The sequence below is a fragment of the Protopterus annectens genome, chromosome 1.part1 (assembly GCF_019279795.1).
Source record: "Protopterus annectens isolate FY-2018-M chromosome 1.part1, PAN1.0, whole genome shotgun sequence".
NCBI classification, from domain to species: domain Eukaryota; kingdom Metazoa; phylum Chordata; order Ceratodontiformes; family Protopteridae; genus Protopterus; species Protopterus annectens.
Window position 1 is genome coordinate 209,853,504 of NC_056726.1, and position 20,968 is coordinate 209,874,471.

General features: G+C 40.0%; 1 protein-coding gene across 4 annotated transcripts in view; it reads left to right on the forward strand.

Moving 5' to 3' along the window:
- LOC122804314 (hydroxymethylglutaryl-CoA synthase, cytoplasmic-like) overlaps window positions 1-20,968 on the forward strand; it is a 270,709-nt gene that overhangs the window by 95,753 nt on the left and 153,988 nt on the right. For all 4 annotated transcript variants that reach the window (XM_044074109.1, XM_044074124.1, XM_044074114.1 and 1 more), the window contains exons 5-6: window positions 5,178-5,346; window positions 15,492-15,662. In XM_044074109.1, coding sequence (XP_043930044.1) covers window positions 5,178-5,346; window positions 15,492-15,662 — 340 coding nt within the window. The remainder of the gene's footprint in view (window positions 1-5,177; window positions 5,347-15,491; window positions 15,663-20,968) is intronic.

The following is a 20,968-nucleotide window of genomic DNA, read 5'->3' on the forward strand; positions in this document are numbered from 1 at the left end:
CGACTTGAGTCAGTCACCAGAGCTGTGGATGAAAGCAAGGTGGTTCATACAGCCTACCTTGATCTGGGCAAGGCTTCTGATACCATTCCCTACTCAGGAATCATGGAAAAACTCACTAAGCTAGGCATCAACCCCTTTATCACTAGGTGGGTTGCAAACTGACTCGTAGAACCCACAGTGTGAAAGTAGCCAACTCCAAGTCAGACTGCCGACTAGTCACGAGTGGAGTCCCACAGGGTTTGGTCCTGGATCCTTTCCTGTTTTGTATCTACTTTTCTGAAGTCCAGGCCACCACGAATGGACTGTGGCTTACAAAGTTTGCAGTCTATTGGAAGTTGGGAGCTATTAACTCCTCAAGTGATGTTGACATCCTATGGAGTGGCCTCACTGAGACCAACGACTGGTGTCAGAACCATGGCCTTAAGCTCAGTGCCAAAAAATGTGTTGTCATCCCCTCTGGGAAAAACCCCGTTTCCATGAACTACCACATTGATGGTAGTCCACTGAACACAGAAGGTGTTACAAGAGATCTGGGAACACAGGTTGACAGCAACCTCTCTTGATTACCACATTGCCACTGTGGTCAGAAAGTCCTGTGTGGCACATCTCATTACTAAGGGTTTTGCATCCAGGAAGAAAGATAGTCTCCCTCTACTCTTCCCTCATTAGGCCAGTCCATTTGGCATGTATCTCTCTAGACACCTGCAATAACAGGAGAGGCCGCAAAAGTACCTCACAAAGAGGATCCTAGGCCTTAAACACTTGTCCTGTGTGGACAGACTAAAAAAAAAGAACTCCTATTGTCTGTCTCATATCGCCTAGTCTATCTCTGATTGACTTACAAAGCCATGTCTGACCCAGTACTATTAGAAATGCTACATCTAAAGAAATCCCAATCTGTCCACACCACATGCTCCAGAGACCTCAACCTCATTACCACAATTAACAGAACATGCTGGAGGGACAGGTTCATAACCCAGAGACTGCCCATGCTATGGAATAGACTTCCCATACATGTCAAGCAGAGCACCTCGCTGATCCTCTTCAAGAGAAATCTTGAGTGGCTGGAAAACAAAATGCACCCTGGGTATAACTCCAGTGGCTCTACTCAACAGAGGCACTGGGAACTAAGGTAGAGTGACACTATGCCAGGGTAATCCTATGGCTAGGCTTGTAAAGGCCCTGGGACCATTAGCCTAGTACACTAGATTCAACATCTACACCCTTTGAATTGTTAGATTCCAGTTCTGGGGTTTGTAAGGAGGAAGGTATGATGGTGAATAGACAGGATAGCTTGCCTCCCACCCCACAGTAGACCACTGGCACTTCAGGCCTGGTATGGGGAGTGCTCTCAAGAGTATTAAAGTGCATTATTTGTGGAATCCTGTGGACGGACAAAAATAGACAAATGTGTTAGAGAAGTTGATCGTAATCATTGTGTTGAAAGCTTTGAAATCATCCTGCTCCCCAGGTCCTTTGCAAGTGTACATAGACAACACCACAGTGATATGGCATATTAACAGGGGAGTACCAGATCTTATCCCCTCAGCAGTGTGTCTACGATAGCTTGGCAGGTAGCAGTTCAGCTCAGTTTGACTCTTTTTAGGCTTCATACATTCTGTCAGAGCAAAACCTTATTGCAGACAAGCTCAGCGAGATCGGCGCAGACCCCCACAAATGGAAACTTTTTCCTGGTGTCTTCAAACAATTGCTCCAGCTATGATGAGTACCTCAAGTAGATTTATTTGCCTCCTTTCAAAATAGGCAACTGAAAAAATTCTGTTCAGGAAGATATATACAGTCTCATTTCCATGGACTGGAATCTTCCTCTTTGTTTTTCCACCCTTTCCAGTGATGTTTTTCTAAAGTTTCAGAGACTCTCCAAACGTTGTAGTGGTAACCCCTTTTTGGCCAAGGCAACAGTAGCTGGCTTTTATTTTCAGTTTGACCAAGGGCATTTAGTACAGTCTTCCTCACAGACTAGATTTAATCACACACGACAAGCAGTTTGATGCACCCTAGTCTGGAAACTCTGCGATTGACTTTCTGGATGATACAAGATGCCTAAAAGAAATCATTTTTTTTTCCTGAGGACATGCATGTAGTGGGTACTGAAGGAGATGAGAACCTGCTACTTGAAAATCATATTTGTGTAAGAAGTAAGATTTTTCTAGTCTGTTCCAGTCCTAGAATCAATATTCTATTCAGGCCTGGCTGTCTCTGGTTCTTGATTTTTATTTGTATGAATTGCTGTCCAGTGTCCCGTCGTAGTCATCTATCAAGGTACATTTATTAGCCATTCATGCTGATCACCTTTGGATCAACCCCTTTTGTAGTACTCTAAACATTTTTTGAAAGGGCTTGTACATACATGTCGACCTGGGAGATAGAGTTGGCACAACCCCAGAACTGGGATTTTAGTGTTGTGCTTGAAAAGCTTAGTCTGTCTGCATTTGAGCTAGCTCATTAGTCTGATTTGAGGTTCTTAACGTGGAAGACTGTTCTACTCATTGCTCTGACATCTGCTAGGGGAGTATCTGACTTACAACAGTTATAGTGAGTCAACCCTACCTCATTTTTCAGAAGGACAGGGTTCATGGAGAGCAGATCCTACTTTCATGAACTAAAGAACAAGGACAGAAGGATTGTTCACTCACTAAATGTCCACAGGAAGCTTGGATACTAACTAAGCCCCGACCATTCATGAAAGCTGAGCAGCTTTTGATCTTTATGAAGGCAAGAGGAAAGGACAGCCTGTGACAAAGTTGATTATTTCTAGATGGTTGTTTTGTGCCATTACTTTGTTTTACTCCCCACAATAAATATGTTCCATGCAGGGTTGCAGCCCATTCTGCAAGGACATTGGCTTCTTTGTAGTTTTCTGGAAGGGGGTGAACTCTAAAGTCAGCAACTTGGTCCTGTGTGTATATAAGCACTACAAACTGAATTCCTTTTCCAGGACAGGCTTTCCTAGGACAATTCTCGAGTCTTTACAATGGCTTGGTCAGAAAAGTAATAATCTACCTATTTAACTCATTACACACTAGTGATGCCTCCAGGTGCATCTGCAGTTAACTCCTACTGACTTCTCTTGGCATCAAATATTGCTTGTTCATATTTGCATGAGTAGTCCCAAAACCATGCTATGTACAAGGTTTTAAAATATTTAATCTTAAAGCTTACACAATTTCAAACTCAACTGCATTAATATTTGACCTCTGTTTAGTGCAGGTAATGATATTAATTTATATAGATATAATTTTCACAGTTTTCTAAATATTAATAACGAAGTAACACAAACAGAACTCCTTAGCCTCTTATGAAAACTCTAAGCCAGATGAATAAAATGCTGCTGATAGTATGTAGCTTAAGTGGTTGCTGAAACATTGTAAGTTGTTTACAAAATATTGCAAACTTAATAGTTTTTGTATTTACTGTGACTTATAAAATTCAGTTTAAGACTTAAAACCTAAAGAATACTACCACTATAAAATAGGTTGTGCTGAAGAGACTGCAATTTATACTTTCATAAACCCTATGGTTCCAGAGACAAGAACAGTTGATTGAAATGTGAGGACATAATTTGATTCTTTCAAAAGGCCCATTGGAATTTACAGTGCAAACATTGGAGTGAATGAGTTAATTATGTTTTTGTGATGCTTTTTCCTGGAGGACCTTGGTATGCACTTTAATTACCGGATTGAATGAAATGATAACATTTTAAGTCTTTTTGGGAAGAGCAGCTTGGATATATGAACTGAAGGCTTTGTCACACATTTTTACATGTAGGGTAAATCAACTGTCTGCAACTAGAAGTGAAGCAGGCATCCAATAGGCATCCTTTCAGGATGTTGCAAGACTTTTATTCAGTCTATTTTTTAATGATACTATATACTTGATGTAAGCACAGTAAATATTATATACTTGATGTAAGCACAGTAAATATTTGCAGTTGTTATTTTAAGGGGATCTTTCTTCTCCCCCTCCTCCTTATTCCTCTGTGGAATTTGGAATTTGTTTAGAATAGCTCGCTCCATCTCAACTAGCTTTTGCAGAGTTAAACATTTGCCTTGGAAACCACTATTATCACTAGTTACTGTAACTTCAGCTGGAAGCGTATCAGAGTTACAAGTTTTGTCAGTACCCCTTTCTTACCTGATATTTCACAGAGATGGTGTCTTTGTCTACCAGTCATTTTGTACATAAGTGAGCCACTGACTAATCAAAATTGATCTGTTTATTTGTATACATTTCTCCATTATATAAATAGAGTAGAATACTTTATTGTATTGTATGAATGTTTATAGACTGCTCAGTTGCTTTGCACACAACCAGATCCTTCAGCAAGGAATCATAATCTTTCCAAAAGAAACTTTGTTTTTAATTTATCTGAGGTAACTTTACCTGAGTGTAGTAAATTTTGTTATGAATGGTAGAGTAAATATGTGCCTTCTTACCCCAAGGACGACTCAGCCACAGTAGATACTACTTTTCCTATAGTGCAACTTTGGATGATATTTTTGCAGGAGCTGTATGGTGTTCTGGGAATGTTTTGCAAGATACTATAAGACGGATGTTGTCTTTAGGTCAAGGTTTCCCTTTATGGCCACATGTATTAAAGGGTTGGGAGGGTGGCCTAATGGTTAAGGTGCTTGCTTTGCAAACACAAGGTGCAGAGTTTGAGTCTCACAAGGGATAATTGACTAAGCTTAAAATGGCACGCAAGGGCAGTTAGCTTAGTACTAACCTATGAACACCTATGAAGGTATTTTCCCATGAGGGAGCTCTTCCAGAAAGATGAGCTTGGAACTCTAACATTTAACGAGGATGAACTCCTTATACTTGGATACTGTATCTGGATCCTTGTCAACGGAACCATCCATCATCACTACCCTTGCTTGGTTGGTTTAGAGTTTTGTGATTACTTTGTTTATTTTGCATGATGTACCAGAGGTCTGGAAATGTATGTCTTAATGCATCACATTAAAAGGGAAGGATTTAGTAGCCTGAGAATTTTAGGTGCTGAGCTAAACATGCTTTGGTGGTACTATTAACTGCAGGTACCTCCTCATTAACTGCAGGACTGAGTATGGGCCTGCTCCTTCAGAACTTGTTATTTAACCTTTGTTTTTGTCCATGTTTTTATATACTTGAAGTTAAATTTTTTTCTTTTCCAGAGGGCATTGAAGAGCACTTCAGTCTGAATGATTTTGGCTACATGATTTTCCATTCTCCATATTGTAAACTTGTTCAGAAGTCATTGGCACGATTGCTGCTGAATGATTTTTTAGCACACCCCAACCCAAACACGGACAGTGGCATTTTCACTGCACTGGAGGCATTCAGGTGAGATTAGTCCTTAATTCTGTATGTTCTGTGGTATAAAACGTAGACATTGTTTAAAACTGAATATTTAATGTGGCTTTCAAACTTGTCGCACAGCAAAGTTGTTGTATTCAAAGTTTACTTTCATTGAGACAAGAGTTGCTTTATATTGGAAACTGATTGTGATATATTCAGAAAACAAGCCTTGATCCTGCCCTGACACCCCCCCCCCCCTTTTGGCAGAAGACTCCAGGAAATACTTTATTCTTAGACTTGCCCAACACATCTGTTTTTGCATGAGGTAGAAGTGTGGCAGACTTTAAGACAGACTGTACTGTGTTTGTACAAGTTATATACTGATATTAAAGGCTCACTGTATCGTCCACATCTGAAAATAAATTTGTGTAGTGTTTCTCACAGCTTGGGTGTGTGCATCCACCTAATACTTTAAGTGTTTCCCTCAAGCTCTTACTATTAATTAAAAGTAAGTAATTTGCTTAATATGGCCTTACTCTCCCATTAGAATATAAAAGTCCAAAGTCTCATGACCACAGCTAGAGAATGTATTGATTTTTTTCCCTTTTTTCTGTCTTTACTCATGTTCAGTATATTTTTTTAAATTCTAAGCAGCAGAAATTCATTGCAGTGTCATGAGCATACTGCATGTTGCCCTCAGTGGCCACAGCTGGCAACCTTGGTGAGATAGTGCAGCATAATGTTAACACTGGAGATGTTAATTGTGAAGTATTGCAGGTATTCTTTGCTATTGCTATAGAGATGCTGTGACTGCAGGACCTCTTGCAGTAGCTGAATAATGTTTTCTTTCCAGCAGTATAAGCTGTCCTCTGAACCATACCCAGACCTCCTGTAATAGGCACAGGAGAGACTGCCCTTCAGTTCTTTCTCACTGAGCACAAGAAATGAGACTCTGAATAGGATCTCATATCCGTGATTTTTGCTTTCTCAACTTCATATTCTTCCAAAGCATATTCATACCCCTGTAGGAAATAGATTCATGTTGCAGCAAAACATGACCTCGAGGTCTGTTCCATTCACAAGGCCTTAAACACCACATACTTTGTTTGGGGAGGAGTCTCATGAGCTCCTCTTTCTGGAAAAAGTTCTTTGTTCAGCCTTTTTTTTAAGGGCAGGAAGAGCAGCATAAAAAGGAACACAGAGGTGTAGGAGTTAAGCAGTGAACAAAAAAGTCATAGGCAGGCTGATACTCCTTTGAGAATAGCTATTCTTTCCCTTTGGGTCTTGAGCTTATTGTTTTGTTCTTTTCCATTCTGGCCCATTCAGGTGAGATTGTAATGAACATACAGTGAATCTTTTTATGAAATTCGTTTCTTGACTCAATCTACTTCGAGACAGGATTAGTGGATGTGAGTGAGTGATGTGATATTTTAAAACAGCATCTCTAGAAACACTGCATTCTATCTCTGCTAAGGAAAGAGTTTATCCTGCTAGGGTACTGTGCACAATTCTTGGCTGCTTTTCAAATTAACAACTGGGAGAGCATTGTCCTTGTTCTCCCATCACTGTAATGAAATATTCACCATCAGTCCCTTGCCTGGAAGATTTTTTTCTTTATAATTTGTACCTACCCTCTTCTGAAGATCAATTCCACCTCTTTTATCTCTGGTACTATATGCAGTACTTCTAATAAAGTTGGGTTAGACTTTGTTCTCCATTTTCTAGCAGTTGCTTTATTGGCAGCCACCATAATTAAACTCAGCAAGCCTTACTATGTTTTGGCAATCTGATTGTGTATCATGTTTTGGCAATCTGTGTATCATAGCTCAAAAAAATATTTTCTTTAGTTATACCAATTTGCTCACCTAGTATCATGAGCAGTCTGCAGGAAATCTTTAAAGTCTGCAAACTCATTACACTCCCAGAAAATATGTTTTCAATTATCCCTTTCTCATCACACCTCCGACATTTGCTGTTTACCTGAGAAAAATTCATTGGAGTCTGCTTTGGTTATAGAAATACCTATGTAAACACCTCCAAGCAAAGATCCTAAATCTTCTAGACTTTGTTGCAAGTTTGGGAGACATGCATATTATCCCACCATTGTTTTGTCACAAATTGCTTATGCGTGCTGTCTTCCCAGTCCTTTCTAACCTCCTCTGACTGTATTATAGTTACCATGCAATATTTTGTATGCTCTACTAATTCTTTTTAACAGCAGCTTCGGTTTAGATTCTACTATAAACTCTACCAGTGCTTGTCTTTCACTTAGGATCTCCCTATTTCTTTCTCTTTGCCTATACTCTGATATTAATCCCTGATAGGAAAGGCAGTCTTTAACTTGACATCCAAATAAATTCTTGGCCTTTTCCCATTCTGTTTCCTTTCTATCTCTAACTATTTGCTCCCAATACCTTGGTTCTTTTGCCAGTTTTCTCTAGTGAATTCCAGCCCCCATATTGCCTATTGTATGTACCCCTAATTGCAGCCATCCCTGTCAGAAGAATCTCTTTTCTCCATTCCTGTGTTTGCTTAGTTCTTAGAATACTTTATGGTACTTTATGAATATAATATTCTGTATGGTTATTATTCTCCTTAAGGATCTGCATCCAAAATCCCAGTCTCTCCTTGTTTCTTGAGCTTCCCCCTGTTTCATGATACCTTTTCACTTTGAGTTATAGGTTTCTGCTTGTGCTGTGTATAGGAGCCTTAACTGTGTAGTTCTGAAACACCCCTTCAAATTGAGTAATCCCAAACTGCCGCCTTCAGTTGGCAAGAATCAAGTGGGACAAGCCGATTCTTCCATCTTCCCCTCACAGATAAAATACTTCAGCTCTTTATTAATTGCTATCAACTTCTTCTGTGGTTGATAAAAGTATGCCTGACCTGTGCATAAACTAAAGGGACTAAAACATTTTAACTGCTTGTATCTTGCTGTCCATATCCATTTTAAGAGAGCTTCCAATTTCTCAGTTTTTAGAAGTGAAACACTGTAAGCACCCTGAAGTTTAGTTAGCTTAAACCGTCAGTGGGCAGGATCCAAGTATTCCACTCAAAACAACTAGAAAAAATATGAAAGAATAGCCTTTTGAGCTATTTGTGCTAAGCTAAAACGCCAAGCAGTAGTAGTAAGACATTTGTAAACTATGCCAAACGGTAGTAAAAAATCTTGGGATCAAAATTTCTTCACATTTTCATGCTCTTCATACCAAAACAACTAATCTTCTTGTTGCAATTAAAAATAGTTTAACTTTTTAGTAGCAAAACAACAAATCTTTATTGGGTGAAACTTGTATAAATTGGCAGATCATCGCTGTGCTTAAGTAAGCTAGAAATAAATCTTGTGTTTATACAAATTTCAAAAACAAAGAAAAAAAATCAGCATTCTGTTTAATTCTGTTGAAACAAACATATAATTGTGATTAGTTAAAACTTCAGTATCTCTTAGACTATATATTAGAATATAGATAGTTTTAATTTTCCAGTGGTTATCTTGCTTCCAGCTTCTGTGTGATTGAATCGAGTGTTTACAGCCAGGAAATGCAGTAGTAAAACTTGAATGAGATCACTTTGAAAAACTGTTGTGCTGCAAGACTTATAATTGCACCTATGATGATGTAGTAAATGGGTGTCCGTGTGTTTGGTGTTTTTTATAGATACATTTAGGTGCTTGATGTTCATCGAGAAGGTATCCACTTGGCCACCTTGGAGGCATTTGCCCTTTTCCCCATAGTAGTGCAGTCGAGGAGTGTGTGTGTGTGTGTGTGTGTGTGTGTGTGTGTGTGTGTGTGTGTGTGTGTGTGTGTGTGTGTGTGTGTGTGTGTGTGTGTGTGTGTGTGTGTGTGTATAGTGTACACACTCCTTTTAAAATGCCAGGGTTTTGTGATGTAAAAAATGAGACCACAATAAATAATTTCAAAACTTTTCCCACCTTTAATGTGATCTATAACCCATACAATTCAATTGAAAAACAAACAAATCTGTTAGGGGAAAAAATATAAAAAATAAAAAACATACAATAATCTGGTTGCATAAGTGTGCACACCCTTAAACTAATACTTTGTTGTACATAGCCTGCACTAATTCTACTATTGTTTCTGAGACTTCAAGCAATCACAGGGCTGCCCAAATTAGCTTTTTTGGGACCTTGTCATATGTTTTCTCTAAGTTTAGGAATGACTAGGACTCTTTCCTCATCTCTAGAGACCTTCTCAACTATTTATCTCACTGCTCACATGGGGTCAGTTGTGTTGTATCCTGATCTGAATACTTCTGCGTATTTGGTTATCATACTCAATCACCCTCTCCAGAACTTTCATGCAATGTGACAAGAATCTGACATCTCTGTTTTGCCCACAGTTGTGAATGTCCTCTTTTGTTCTTGTACACTGGCATTAGTATGCTTATTCTCCAGTCATCTGGGATATGCCTTTCTTTCCATACTGCTATGAGTACCCTCTGGAGCCATTTTTCTCCCCAGATCTCCCAGCATCTTGAACATATTTATTATTTATTTTATTTTACATTTGTTAACTGGGAAATTCTGACCGGACCAGGTCCATTTCAGGAGAGGCACGGGGAGAAAAGCTCCGGCATCTAGTTGTACAAAAATATTACAGCAAGTATAATACACAAATAAGATGTAGTAAACCAGTTACAACATATATGGTGAACATAGTAATATAACAAGAAATAACTAAAAACACTCCAAATGATGGTATAGAAAATAAGGAAAATGACAATGTCAGTTATACATTGGTAAGAGAAGAAAATATATTAAGTAAATTCTACAGTTAAAAGTTCAACTTTTCAAATGAACAAGCATGCAGGTGATCAGAGAGCAATTTGGAGAGTTAATAGCAGTATGGGTAAGGTTATGTGATACAGGGGCATAACCAGGTACTAAGGAAATGTGATTTGAGGGAGTTTTTGAATACAGAGATGGAGGGGGCAGTGGACATGGAATGGGGTAGGGAGTTCCAATTTCTGGCAACAGTGTGGTTGTAGAGTGCTTTCCCTGCGTTATTATTGGCCTTGGTGATGGAGATATTTTTCACTAGATCTGAGGTTTGCAGTGCAGACAGTAAGTAGATTGGATATTGAAGGGGGGGGGTCAGGGTTTTTGAGAATATTGTAGGCTGTACCCAGCTGGTGATAAGTAGCTGTGGTAACTCGAGCCATTTTAGTTCTTTTAGTGCACTACAGTGATGGGTTCTATAGGTTGAGTTATTAGCAAACTTGGCTATTTTATTGTACCACAATTCTAGTTTGTCTAGGTCACACTTTCTGATTTGGGTGAAGATTGGTGCTGCATATAATAGAGTTGAGAGGAGGTGGCTTTGTGCAAGAGTGACTCTAGCTTTTTGTGAGAGAAAGGACTTATGTATAGGGAGCCTAGCTTTTTGTGTACTAGTTTTATGGTATGTGAGATTTGGACATCAAAATGAAGATTGTCAATTTCGATGCCCTGAAGTTTGGTGTGGTTAGAGGGGGAGATGGCGGTGCTGTCCTTAGATGTTATGGTAAAGGAGAGGGGGGGGTTGATCTATTAGGGGAAAATAGTAGCAATTTTGTCTTTTTGGGATTTAGAATTAGTTGGATACCTGAGATTCATTTTTCCAGAGTTGAAGGTATCTTGAGGGAGTGTTTGTAGCGTGGTGGGAGATGAGGCGGAGCAGATCAGGGTTGAATCATCTGCATATTGAATGAGTGTGGCATGCTTTGTAGAGCTGTTGAGGTTATTTGTGAATATAGAAGATAGTAGTGGGCCCAGTACAGAGCCCTGTGGGACTCCTATGGTTGAAAGTTGTGGAGACAGATTCCTTTCCACTGGACAGATTGTTGCCTGTCAAGATAGGTATCTTCTGAGCCAGGCAATAATAGAGAAGGTGATAGAGAAGGTGAAGGATAGTGATGTTAGTGAGTCTAGTAGGATGGAGTGGGAGATCATGTCGAATGCCTGAGAGGTCTAGGAAAATGTCCGATAGATATTTATCGTTCCTATGAAGGTTGATCTGATTAGTGAAGGACAGAAGAAGGGTGGTGGTTGTGCTGTGATGTGGACGGAAACCTTGTTGGGTGGTAGATAGGAGATTGTTTGTGTTAAGAAATGTCATCACCTGCAAGTGGATGCATTTCTCAAGAATTAGAGGGCACAGGATTGGCAGTAGGTCTGTAGATGGAGAAGTCGTAGGAGTTTACCTCCTTTATGGAGAGGAAGTATGTGAGATACTTTCCAGAGTTTGGGTATGTAGGATTCTTGTATGGAGCGGTTGGTTAGGATGGAGACCGGATATGATAGGGAGTCACTAGCCATTTTTAGGGAGTCACTAGCCATTTTTAGGTATGCAGCAGGTATGTTATCAGCTGCCAGTGTGGTTGGTTTGAGTTTTAGGAGGAGTTTTTTGATAGAGGTGGGCACAGGTGATAGGCTGAAAGAGGGCATACTGTGGGATAGGTTTGGTTGCGATTGAGGTAGGCTATTTTTGGTTAATTGACTGGACAGGGCTAAGATGGACTTAGCTTTTCAATTTAATAACCATTTTACTGTGTCTAGGGTATTGTCTTAGAGTTGGGTGCTGGAGTAGTGGTTTTGCATGGCTTTAGTAGGGAGTTAACGGCATGCCATAATTTTTCTGGATTCTTTGAATGTTTGCTTTGGGCACTAAGAAAATAGTTTTGTTTATTTTGGATTCAGCCTTGGCCTTGTTTCTAAGCTGTTGATAGGACTGCCTGGAGCTAGGGCTATTGTCAATTTTCCAGGCTTTATCTCTGGCTTTTAGCAAGGCTCTAGTGTCCTTACTTAGGGTGCGTAGTTGGCCTTAACTCTGATCTTTCTGCTGGGAGTAAGACTGTTAAGAATGTTAGAGAAGGTAGTAGTGAAGTATTCTACTGCATGGTCTAACCCTAGTGTTCATAGTGGTTCCCAGTTGCAAAGGCTTAGGAATGTATTTAGGTATTGTGGAGTAAGGTTACGGTCATCTCGTACTATTTTGCATACAACTGTTTTTGGGTGATTAGTGTCAGTGGAGTAGGAAGGTGGGGAGATCATTTAGATCATGTCTGCTGTGACCTTATCTGCTTTCCTCAACCTCATTTTCCTTCTTGCTGTTCTAATATTTCTAGAGTGGGTTCCTTTTTCATTGCAAGCTGTGTCTGGGGCATTACAGGTTCTGTGAGATTTTTACATTTAGAAGCTACTGGAAGTACTCCTTCCACTTGCCTTTAATGTTCTGTGGACTAGTGAGCAGATTGCGGTTAGTCAAATACCCTTCATAAGGGATGCTATCTTCTTTATCTTCCTGTCTTTTTGCCTTGAAGCTTGATAGTTTCTTTATTCCATCTACCGAGCCACTTTCCAGAAGCTGGTTGAGTGCCTCTGTCTTGTCCTTGGCTAGAGTAAGTACTCTCTCAGCTTCTTTGTTAGCCAACCAGTGTTCCTTCCAAGTCTGACTTGTGTTTTTTCCTGTATCCTCCTTTCTTTTGATGACTTTCTGGACTTCTGCATTCCACCACCAGCTTTCCATATGTGGCTCAACTGCATATCTGTTTTATAGTACTCGCATATACTGTTTTGAGGTGCTGTCATTCTTCAGGTCCACCTTTTTTCTTTTTTTCTGTCATGCTAGAGCCCTGAGTATTTCTTTGAAGTCTTGTACTTTCTTTCCACTTGATTTCCAAATCGTCAGCCTAGTCTCTGACCTTTGAGCTTTCTGTGGCCACTTCTTGCAGCTGATTGTGTCAACCAGTGGTTTATGCTATGGGTAACTGTTTCACCGGGGATGACTTTGCGATTGCCAGTTCTACCCCAGTGCCTTTCCTTTCTAGGAGAAAGTTTACCGGAGTTGTCTGGCCAGTTTTGTATGTAAACTGTCTCTCTGAACCATGTGTTGGCCACCATCAAGTCATTTGCCATACAGAAGTCTAGAATGGCCTCATCTTTTTTATTCCTGTTGCCTCACTCATGTGGACCCATGCAGTCCTGATTATCCTTTTCGGTCTGTCCCTATAGGTCCCCTATTATCAACAGCAACTCATGCTGTCCTGCATTATCTAGTAGGTTCTGCAACTGCTGCCCAAATGCACTTTTCCTCAATGTCATAACCCTGCTGTGGGGCATATTCTGAAACTGAGTAGTGCCCTATTCTTGCACTGGATTCTGGCATGAGACTGTCACTATTTCTGATGACTTTTCTCACTGTCTTCGGAAATCTCTCCATCACCACATTTCCCACACTATTTCTTGTCTTTCCTCCCCTGCCCTTCCATCTTGTCTCCTGGATACAGTTGATATTCATCCTTCTCTTTACTGTCATGTCATCCACTTTCATGCTGCATCCTGTCTGTGATATTGAGCAGCCGTCCTTAGTTCATGTTTGGCAGGTTGATAGGTTTTATGTCCAGCGTTTGCTTAACATAGCTATCCTGGGTAACCCAAGCTGGGCAACTAGGTGTCAGCCATCCAGGGCTGTTGGGCTTTACAACAGGCACACACTAGCCAATAGGGGCACATAGACCTTCCTTCCATTACAATGGGTCTTGCTGTAGGTCTCAAACGATTTACCAGAAAATATCATGCTCATTTTTGGTGGTATTAGTCAGTGACCAAACCACCTAAATTCAATTTTTATACCATTGAGTGGCTAACCCTGAGATGGGCCTCAGTCTGTAAGCTTCTCCTGTCTAGAGGATATTGTGCACCACAGTTTGTCTAGAGTGGTTGATCTGTACAGCTATTCCCCCAAAAACCACCATCTAGAATCTGTGCTGCTGCCCACAACTCATTCTTTAATTAATTAGTTTGAGGTTGGAGGGACCCCACACAAACACCCAGCATGTTTTTAGGTGGTGGGAGAAACCCCGCACAGACACAGGGAGAGCATGCAAATTCCATGCAGGCATCGACCAGCAGTCAGGGTCAAACCTTATACTTTGTGCATGGGAGGCAAATACGTTCACAGTTATGCCATCTGTATCGTCTTTTATGATATTGCCATATAACCATCTTCATAAATGTTTGAGCCATATGCTCTGTCTGATCACAATTTGCCAAGGAATTTGGGAATGGCCCCCATCTATAAAAATACTTACCCATGTTTCAGGTGGTATCAAGTGTCTGCCTTCCTAGGGAAGATAAAAAAAGTGGCGTAAGAAGCTGTTTTTTATTATATTCATATTTCCTAATAATGAAAAACACTTGACTTCATACAGTTTGAGATTTATATATTCTTCAGTACACTGACCTTTGGTAAAGGGGGATGTATATTATAATAGAAATGTAAACTTCTGGAGCATCTCCTATTCATCTGATTCTGCTTACTATAATTCCTCTTGTGTCGCACACATGTCATATACTTCCTCACACATGCCTCTTATTCAAAATATTTTTGGAAAATTGCTAGATATTCTAACTAGGCCATCTATGTATGATATCATATGTCCAGATGAATTCTCCCCGGTCATCTCCTTTAATTCTTTCTCAGGGAGTGTAACAATGGGTTTACAGCTGTAACAGGTAAGGAAGATGGCAACCGGCTTGCATATCAGCTGGAAAGAAATCTGGGGTTCCATTTCAGACCAGACCATCCCACCCATAAGCGTGGCTACAAACTCCCAGAACTCAAAGTCCTTTTTATTATAGGCTTGAAATAAGTGATCTTCTTGACTTTGGTGGGTTGCCAAGCAGTGCAGTATCCAACTGTATATGTTAGTTTGTTGGGTACTTATGAGTACTGCAGAGCCAGTGCATTGTAAAACTGGTTAATTGCTTAATTCTTGAAAGTCCATCCCACGTGTTTTAAAAAAAAAAAAAAAAAAAAAAAAAAAAACAAATAGGGCTGATATGCAGATACTGATCATGCTCTTAGTCTTTTAAAATGGGACCTTTCAAATATTTCTTATATTTGGACAATTTAAATTGTAGAGCATGGTCTAATAAGTGAAGATGCTTTGATTTTATAGAGAGATGCTTAAAGTAATATTGGAAAGATAAACATATTTGCCACCATACAGGACTCTCTCTGAATGGTCTGCCAGTATGAGTCTGTACGTGTTTGTATTGTCATTTGTCAACTTTGTTTACATAGCAATGTTTTGTGCAAGTTGCTCAGTTTTAATGAGACTCCTGCATTTCAAAAGTTTGACATTAAACACTAGGTTTTATACTTTTCCAATTTTACTTTTGTTTACAGAGATGTGAAACTGGAAGACACATACTTTGACAGGGATGTGGAGAAAGCTTTTCTGAAGGCCAGTGCAGAGTATTTTGACCAAAAGACAAAAGCTTCACTTCTGGTAGCCAATCAAAATGGCAATATGTATACTCCATCAGTCTATGGCTGTTTGGCTTCTCTCCTTGCACAGTGAGTAACATGTTTTGCAAATGACATTAGTTAGCTGTTACTGGAAATCTATAATATGTAAGTGGTCAAATAAAGATCTGATACTAAATGAGATTATTTATCAGACTCGTGGGGAGTCAGCACAATAAATTACGTAAGTCATGCATGTAATACTTCTGTACAGGTAATAGTAAATGCTGAATTGGCCTATTACAGAACTGACATAGTAGTTAATGGTGAATAGTAATAGAGCAGTTCCCTTTTGTAACATACAAACATTTATAACTTTATTGGTAAGAGGATACTGCCAGTGATGTCTGTCTAAATGTTCCTCTTATCCATTTTTATCTTCCAGCTTTCCCCTTTTGATAGTCTGCCCAGAATTTCATTCTGTATAGAAGTTTCTTATCTTGAATTAACAAGTCCTGCCTGTCATGTGTGTGCCCCCATCTTGTCCCACCCATCTTTTCTGTTTATACCATCTCCTCGAAACACTTCCAGCCCTTATACCCAAAGTTTCATGATATAGATAGGTCCTCTCAATCCCTTTACTCTGATTATGCATGTTTGCTGACCCTAATCTTTTTTGCATTTCATCTGTTTTTAGTTTTGTAAATGCTTCAGTTGCCCATCTTAAGTTATCTGTCTTGTGGTACACTGGGTAAGGCCTCGTCAGTGTTACTAGTGCAGTTTGCAATAGAGTAACCCTTGCTTTTCTGGAATCCTTGCTATGTGCTGTACACCTGAGTGATGTATTCTGTACATATGAGCACCTTTTTAACATTTGCCACTACCCTTCTCCACCGACTACAGTAGTTGATTTTGCCAAAATCTTAAAGCTTTTTTTCTTAGTCTGTAGCACCTTTGTTACCAAGTGAATATTTGAATTAAGTCCATGGCTGCAGTTGTGTTGCAGCCTTCCTTACGCTTGGGAATACTATCACTAGAAGATCCTTTTCCGGTGTCCAACTGAACAGTCAGAGCTGTGAAACCTTCCCTCCTCAGTCTGACAAATGGTAACATCCTAGATATTTTCTCCTATATAAAGTGGACATCGGTCCAAATTATCTTTCTGTTCGTCATAGTTCATGTTCACACTTTTGGTGTCTCTAGTCCAGCATGTTAGCCCAGGTGGCCAGAATATGTAGATAAGTACCAGGATGGGATCTTCTTTCTCGTTTTTGCATTTTGATGTTGCTCTGCTGGGTACTTGTTGGATGTCCACCATGGATAAATTAGAGTGCAAGTGTGACAGACAAACCCCTCCAGAAGGGCTTTTTCACTGTGTGTTTTCTCTTTGGACCTAGACCATGACTTGAGAGTCTTTCCTGGGTTTAAGAAGGAGTCCCTTGGATGAAGGGAGACCACAGTTAAAGGATATCTATATTAGATACTTGAGGCCAGGGTGGTCCTAGCAGACATCCATATTTGGACGTTCCCTCTAAAAAGTTTGTAGAGAAGCACACAGAAGAAGAGGCAGGAAGCTCAGGTAGGCCTTGTATGTTTCTCTAAGCATTAGTGAAGATTAAACTTTAAGATCTGGATAGTTACAAATTTATGTTGGGAGTGAGTCTTACACTGCAGGTGTTCATTTTTATACAACACTGTTTCTGTAGTGCATAGTGAAAATGGGAGCATTGTGGAGTGTTTAACACTGCCATGGGGGGCAGTTGAGGAAAAGTGAGTTGTAAATTGTTACAGGAAGAAATGTCTCTTGGGTTTATAGAAAGCATGCTAGTTTTGGCAAGGTGTTTGAAGGGTTTTGGTGTCTGGTAGGTTTGTGTGTAGGTAGTGTCTTCTTCAGTTTGTTGGACTTAAGACCAAGCTGGGGCTATTAATGGATAGGAGTATTCTAATTTTAGAGGATGAGAATAATTTTTCTATGGAGCATCTAGTTTTAGAGAGGAAGAAGGTGTGAAATGGTGTGGGGAGAAGACAGCATGTTGATGTTTGTTGTAGTACTTATATTTTCTGTATGGGTGTTGTAAGAGAATGTGGGATGAAATTAAGTACCAAGGTATTTATTAACATAGACTTGTTTAATTTGAGTACCATTATAGTCAGATATTTGTAGTGTAGGGTTGTTTGCCAGTGGTTGGGATGTTCCAAATAGTATAGTTTTGGTTTTGGCAGTATTTGATATAAATGTATATTTGATGAACCAGTTGCATATATTTAGAAAGTCTTGTTGCAAAAGTGACTAGATTTTAAGTTTGAGGAGAGCAGAACTGGGAGGTAATCATTATAAAGGGCCACATTCATTTGGTTTAGGTGTGAAAGAGATTTTACAAATTGTGAGAATAGCGTAGAACTATGTTTGCTCCTTAGGGTACTGTTTTGAATAAAGAAGGATGAAGATGAAAGCCATATTCAGACTTGACCTGGAAAGGTTAAATGTTTAAGGTGACAGGAATAGCGTAGAACTATGTTTGCTCCTTAGGGTACTGTTTTGAATAAAGAAGGATGAAGATGAAAGCCATATTCAGACTTGACCTGGAAAGGTTAAATGTTTAAGGTGACAGGAAAACAATTTGATAGTGCTCTGATGTTTAGATTGTTAAAATGACTGAGAAGATGATCAGCAGAGTTAAAGAAGATGGCACAGTTAGTAAACCATTTTCTATAGTGAAGTATATGGAATAAGCAGAGAGGAATGAAGTGGTTGAGATGTTGAAGCCAGGTCTCAAGCCAAAGCCATGTGTTGGGGGTAGTAGGTAGTGTTTACTATAAGGTCTGCACTGTATCTTTTTTTGTTTTCTGTAGTATTTGTATATGCTTCATTCCTGTCTGTTTCTGTTGAATCTGATTTTATCTGTTCTTTATCTCTATGTTCCTTAGTCTTTTATTTCAGAGATATTAAGAGATCTGATATTAGCAGCTTACATAGTTGTAACTGTGTCAGCCAACAAACTCCCCTTGACTCCATAACTGTTAACCTGCCCGTATTAACTGCTTTATTCTCTGTTAGTATGGATGGACTCCATCTGTAGCTAGCATGCTCAGCCTAATGTAATATGCCTGAATAGATTAATTTTTCTGCTGCACGTGTGTGTCACGTGTATAAAAAGAAGTATAAAGAATAGAGGGCAACTCACTTTGTGTGTCAAGGGCTTGTAGCCCAGTGATATTCGTCATATGGATCTCTGTTACAGTAGTAGTAAGTTACAGAAGGCCTGATGTCCAGACTGACTTCCAGAGCTTTGCACCCTTCCCCATCCTGACTGAGGAGTCATCTACATCCATGGGATACCGGCATGCTGCCAATATAATGGTGACTTCCAGCCATGCCACCTTTGTTCTTTACTGCTGAAATACAATTTGCATCATTTATATGTGCACATTGTCAGCCTAGAAGTTCATCCTAGTTCTCCTGAACTGAAAGAGAAGTACCCCATCAAGGAATCTTTTTTTTTTTTAATTCTTTATTGTACTGTGATGTGCTTGTTTGCATCTTGAGGTCTGCTAACCAGTATGTGTGTAGGATATGTCTCCTCCAGAAAAATTCGGTAAGGGTACTTGCATAGGCTGGTGCTCAAAATGCACCAACTGTGATGTATTTAATTTGGGACCAGAGCAGAACATCAGTGTTTATAGTATGTGCTGACTATCAAAAAGACTGTAAGGGAAAGCAAAAAAGCTGGCAAAGAAGTTGCTTGAAGGCTTGTCCCAAAGGACTACCATGTCTTCCATTGTTTCATCCCCTGTAGCAGACATCCCACTAAAAACGGCATGTAAACGTGCCAGAAAGAGAGAAGAAATAGGGACAGGGGATGCTGCTACAGTTCCTGAGGATCAACTTAAGTTCAAGAGCGGTGGTTTAGGAGAGGCACTGTGACAGTACAGGTGCAGGGGCTAGTGTCTGCAAAAAACCTTCAGTATTGCCTCCAAGGAGGCTGCTTTGGTGTCAAAACAGAGTACTATCTCCTATCTTGAAGCTCTTCCAGCTGTTTGATTCAGATGCTTTTTTGGTGCCTGACTCTTGTGCCTGGTTTGTAGTCTCTGAGAGGGATAGGACAGAGTTGTCTCTGCTGTCTTTGGGAAGCACATGTGCATGTTGGGAAGCATCTCATTCAGGGCCTTGAATTACCTGAAACACGTGAGTTTTCAGTGCCTTATAGTAGGCAAAATACTAGAGATGCTGACCAAATTGACGAACTGATTGAAGAGACAAGTTAGTTTCCTATGGGGCAAGCTTAGCCATTTTGAACAAACTGTCCATGAGTTTGCTGCATAATGCAGTAAATGGAGTAGCCAGAGCAATTGGGTCAAGTTTTTTTTATAGGTTTGTAGGCAAGTATTGGCTAGCTGCCTTTGCAGGCCATTTTAAGTCTAGCCAGTTTCCCATCTAAGGTGCGAGGAATCAAACCCTGTCTGAGAAAAAACACTTAACCATTATTCCAAACCTCACCCTTGCATTGTTTTACACCATGACCAGGTATGCTTGGTTCAGACACTGTAATTGTGCACAAACCTTTACAGCATCATTCAGTACCAGCATCATTCAGTACCACCCCTTTTGATTATCCTTGCTTGGGTTTCAGACAAAGGAAGAACTTCAAAAAGTTGTACAGGAGTGCAAGACATTGTAGTAAGGTACACCTTTCCTCTCAGAAAATTTTCACATAACCAGAGAGCACTGAATTGCTTTAAGCCAGCCACTACCCTTCAAGATGTTTTGTGACAGGAACCAATACAGCCTCAGAGGTTTCCAGAATGGGTGCCACCCTAGATGCAGAGATGGTCAGTATAACAGGAAATCTGAAGTAGGATATTCATTTGTCTGCAACCTGTGGGTTATGGATCCGATATCGGATCCGAACCGGCATGGTTTTCCAGCTATGGATCCAAGCTCTCAGCTCCTCCCCTCACCCATAATGCCCTGCTCTACCCTCATGACCTCAGATCTTGTTTGCCGCGCTGGTAACTGGATGTGGATACATAGCTCTCAGCTAAGTAGACTATTTTCTTGTGTAAAATCAGAGAATTTTTTGTTTCTTTAACAATTTGTGTGAAAGTTGTAGGTTTCCTATTATTATTGACTGTTTTTAGTTTAATTTAATTTAATTTTCAGTAGTAATTTTTATTCCCTCCCCTCGCTGGTACGTAGAGTGTGTGTGAGGCCTGTGTGCTTCTTTTATTGTTTAAGTTACTTTTCTGTAACTTTAGGTTAGTTTATAGACTATGGCTGAACAGCCTAAGTCCATATTTTCAAATGCTCGAGTGTGGCCATGAGCTCTCAGCGGGCTGATGGCCACACTCGGTGTGTTAAGTGTCTTGGGGTTGAACACCTCACATCTGGTTGTTCCATTTGTGCAGGGTTCAACTCC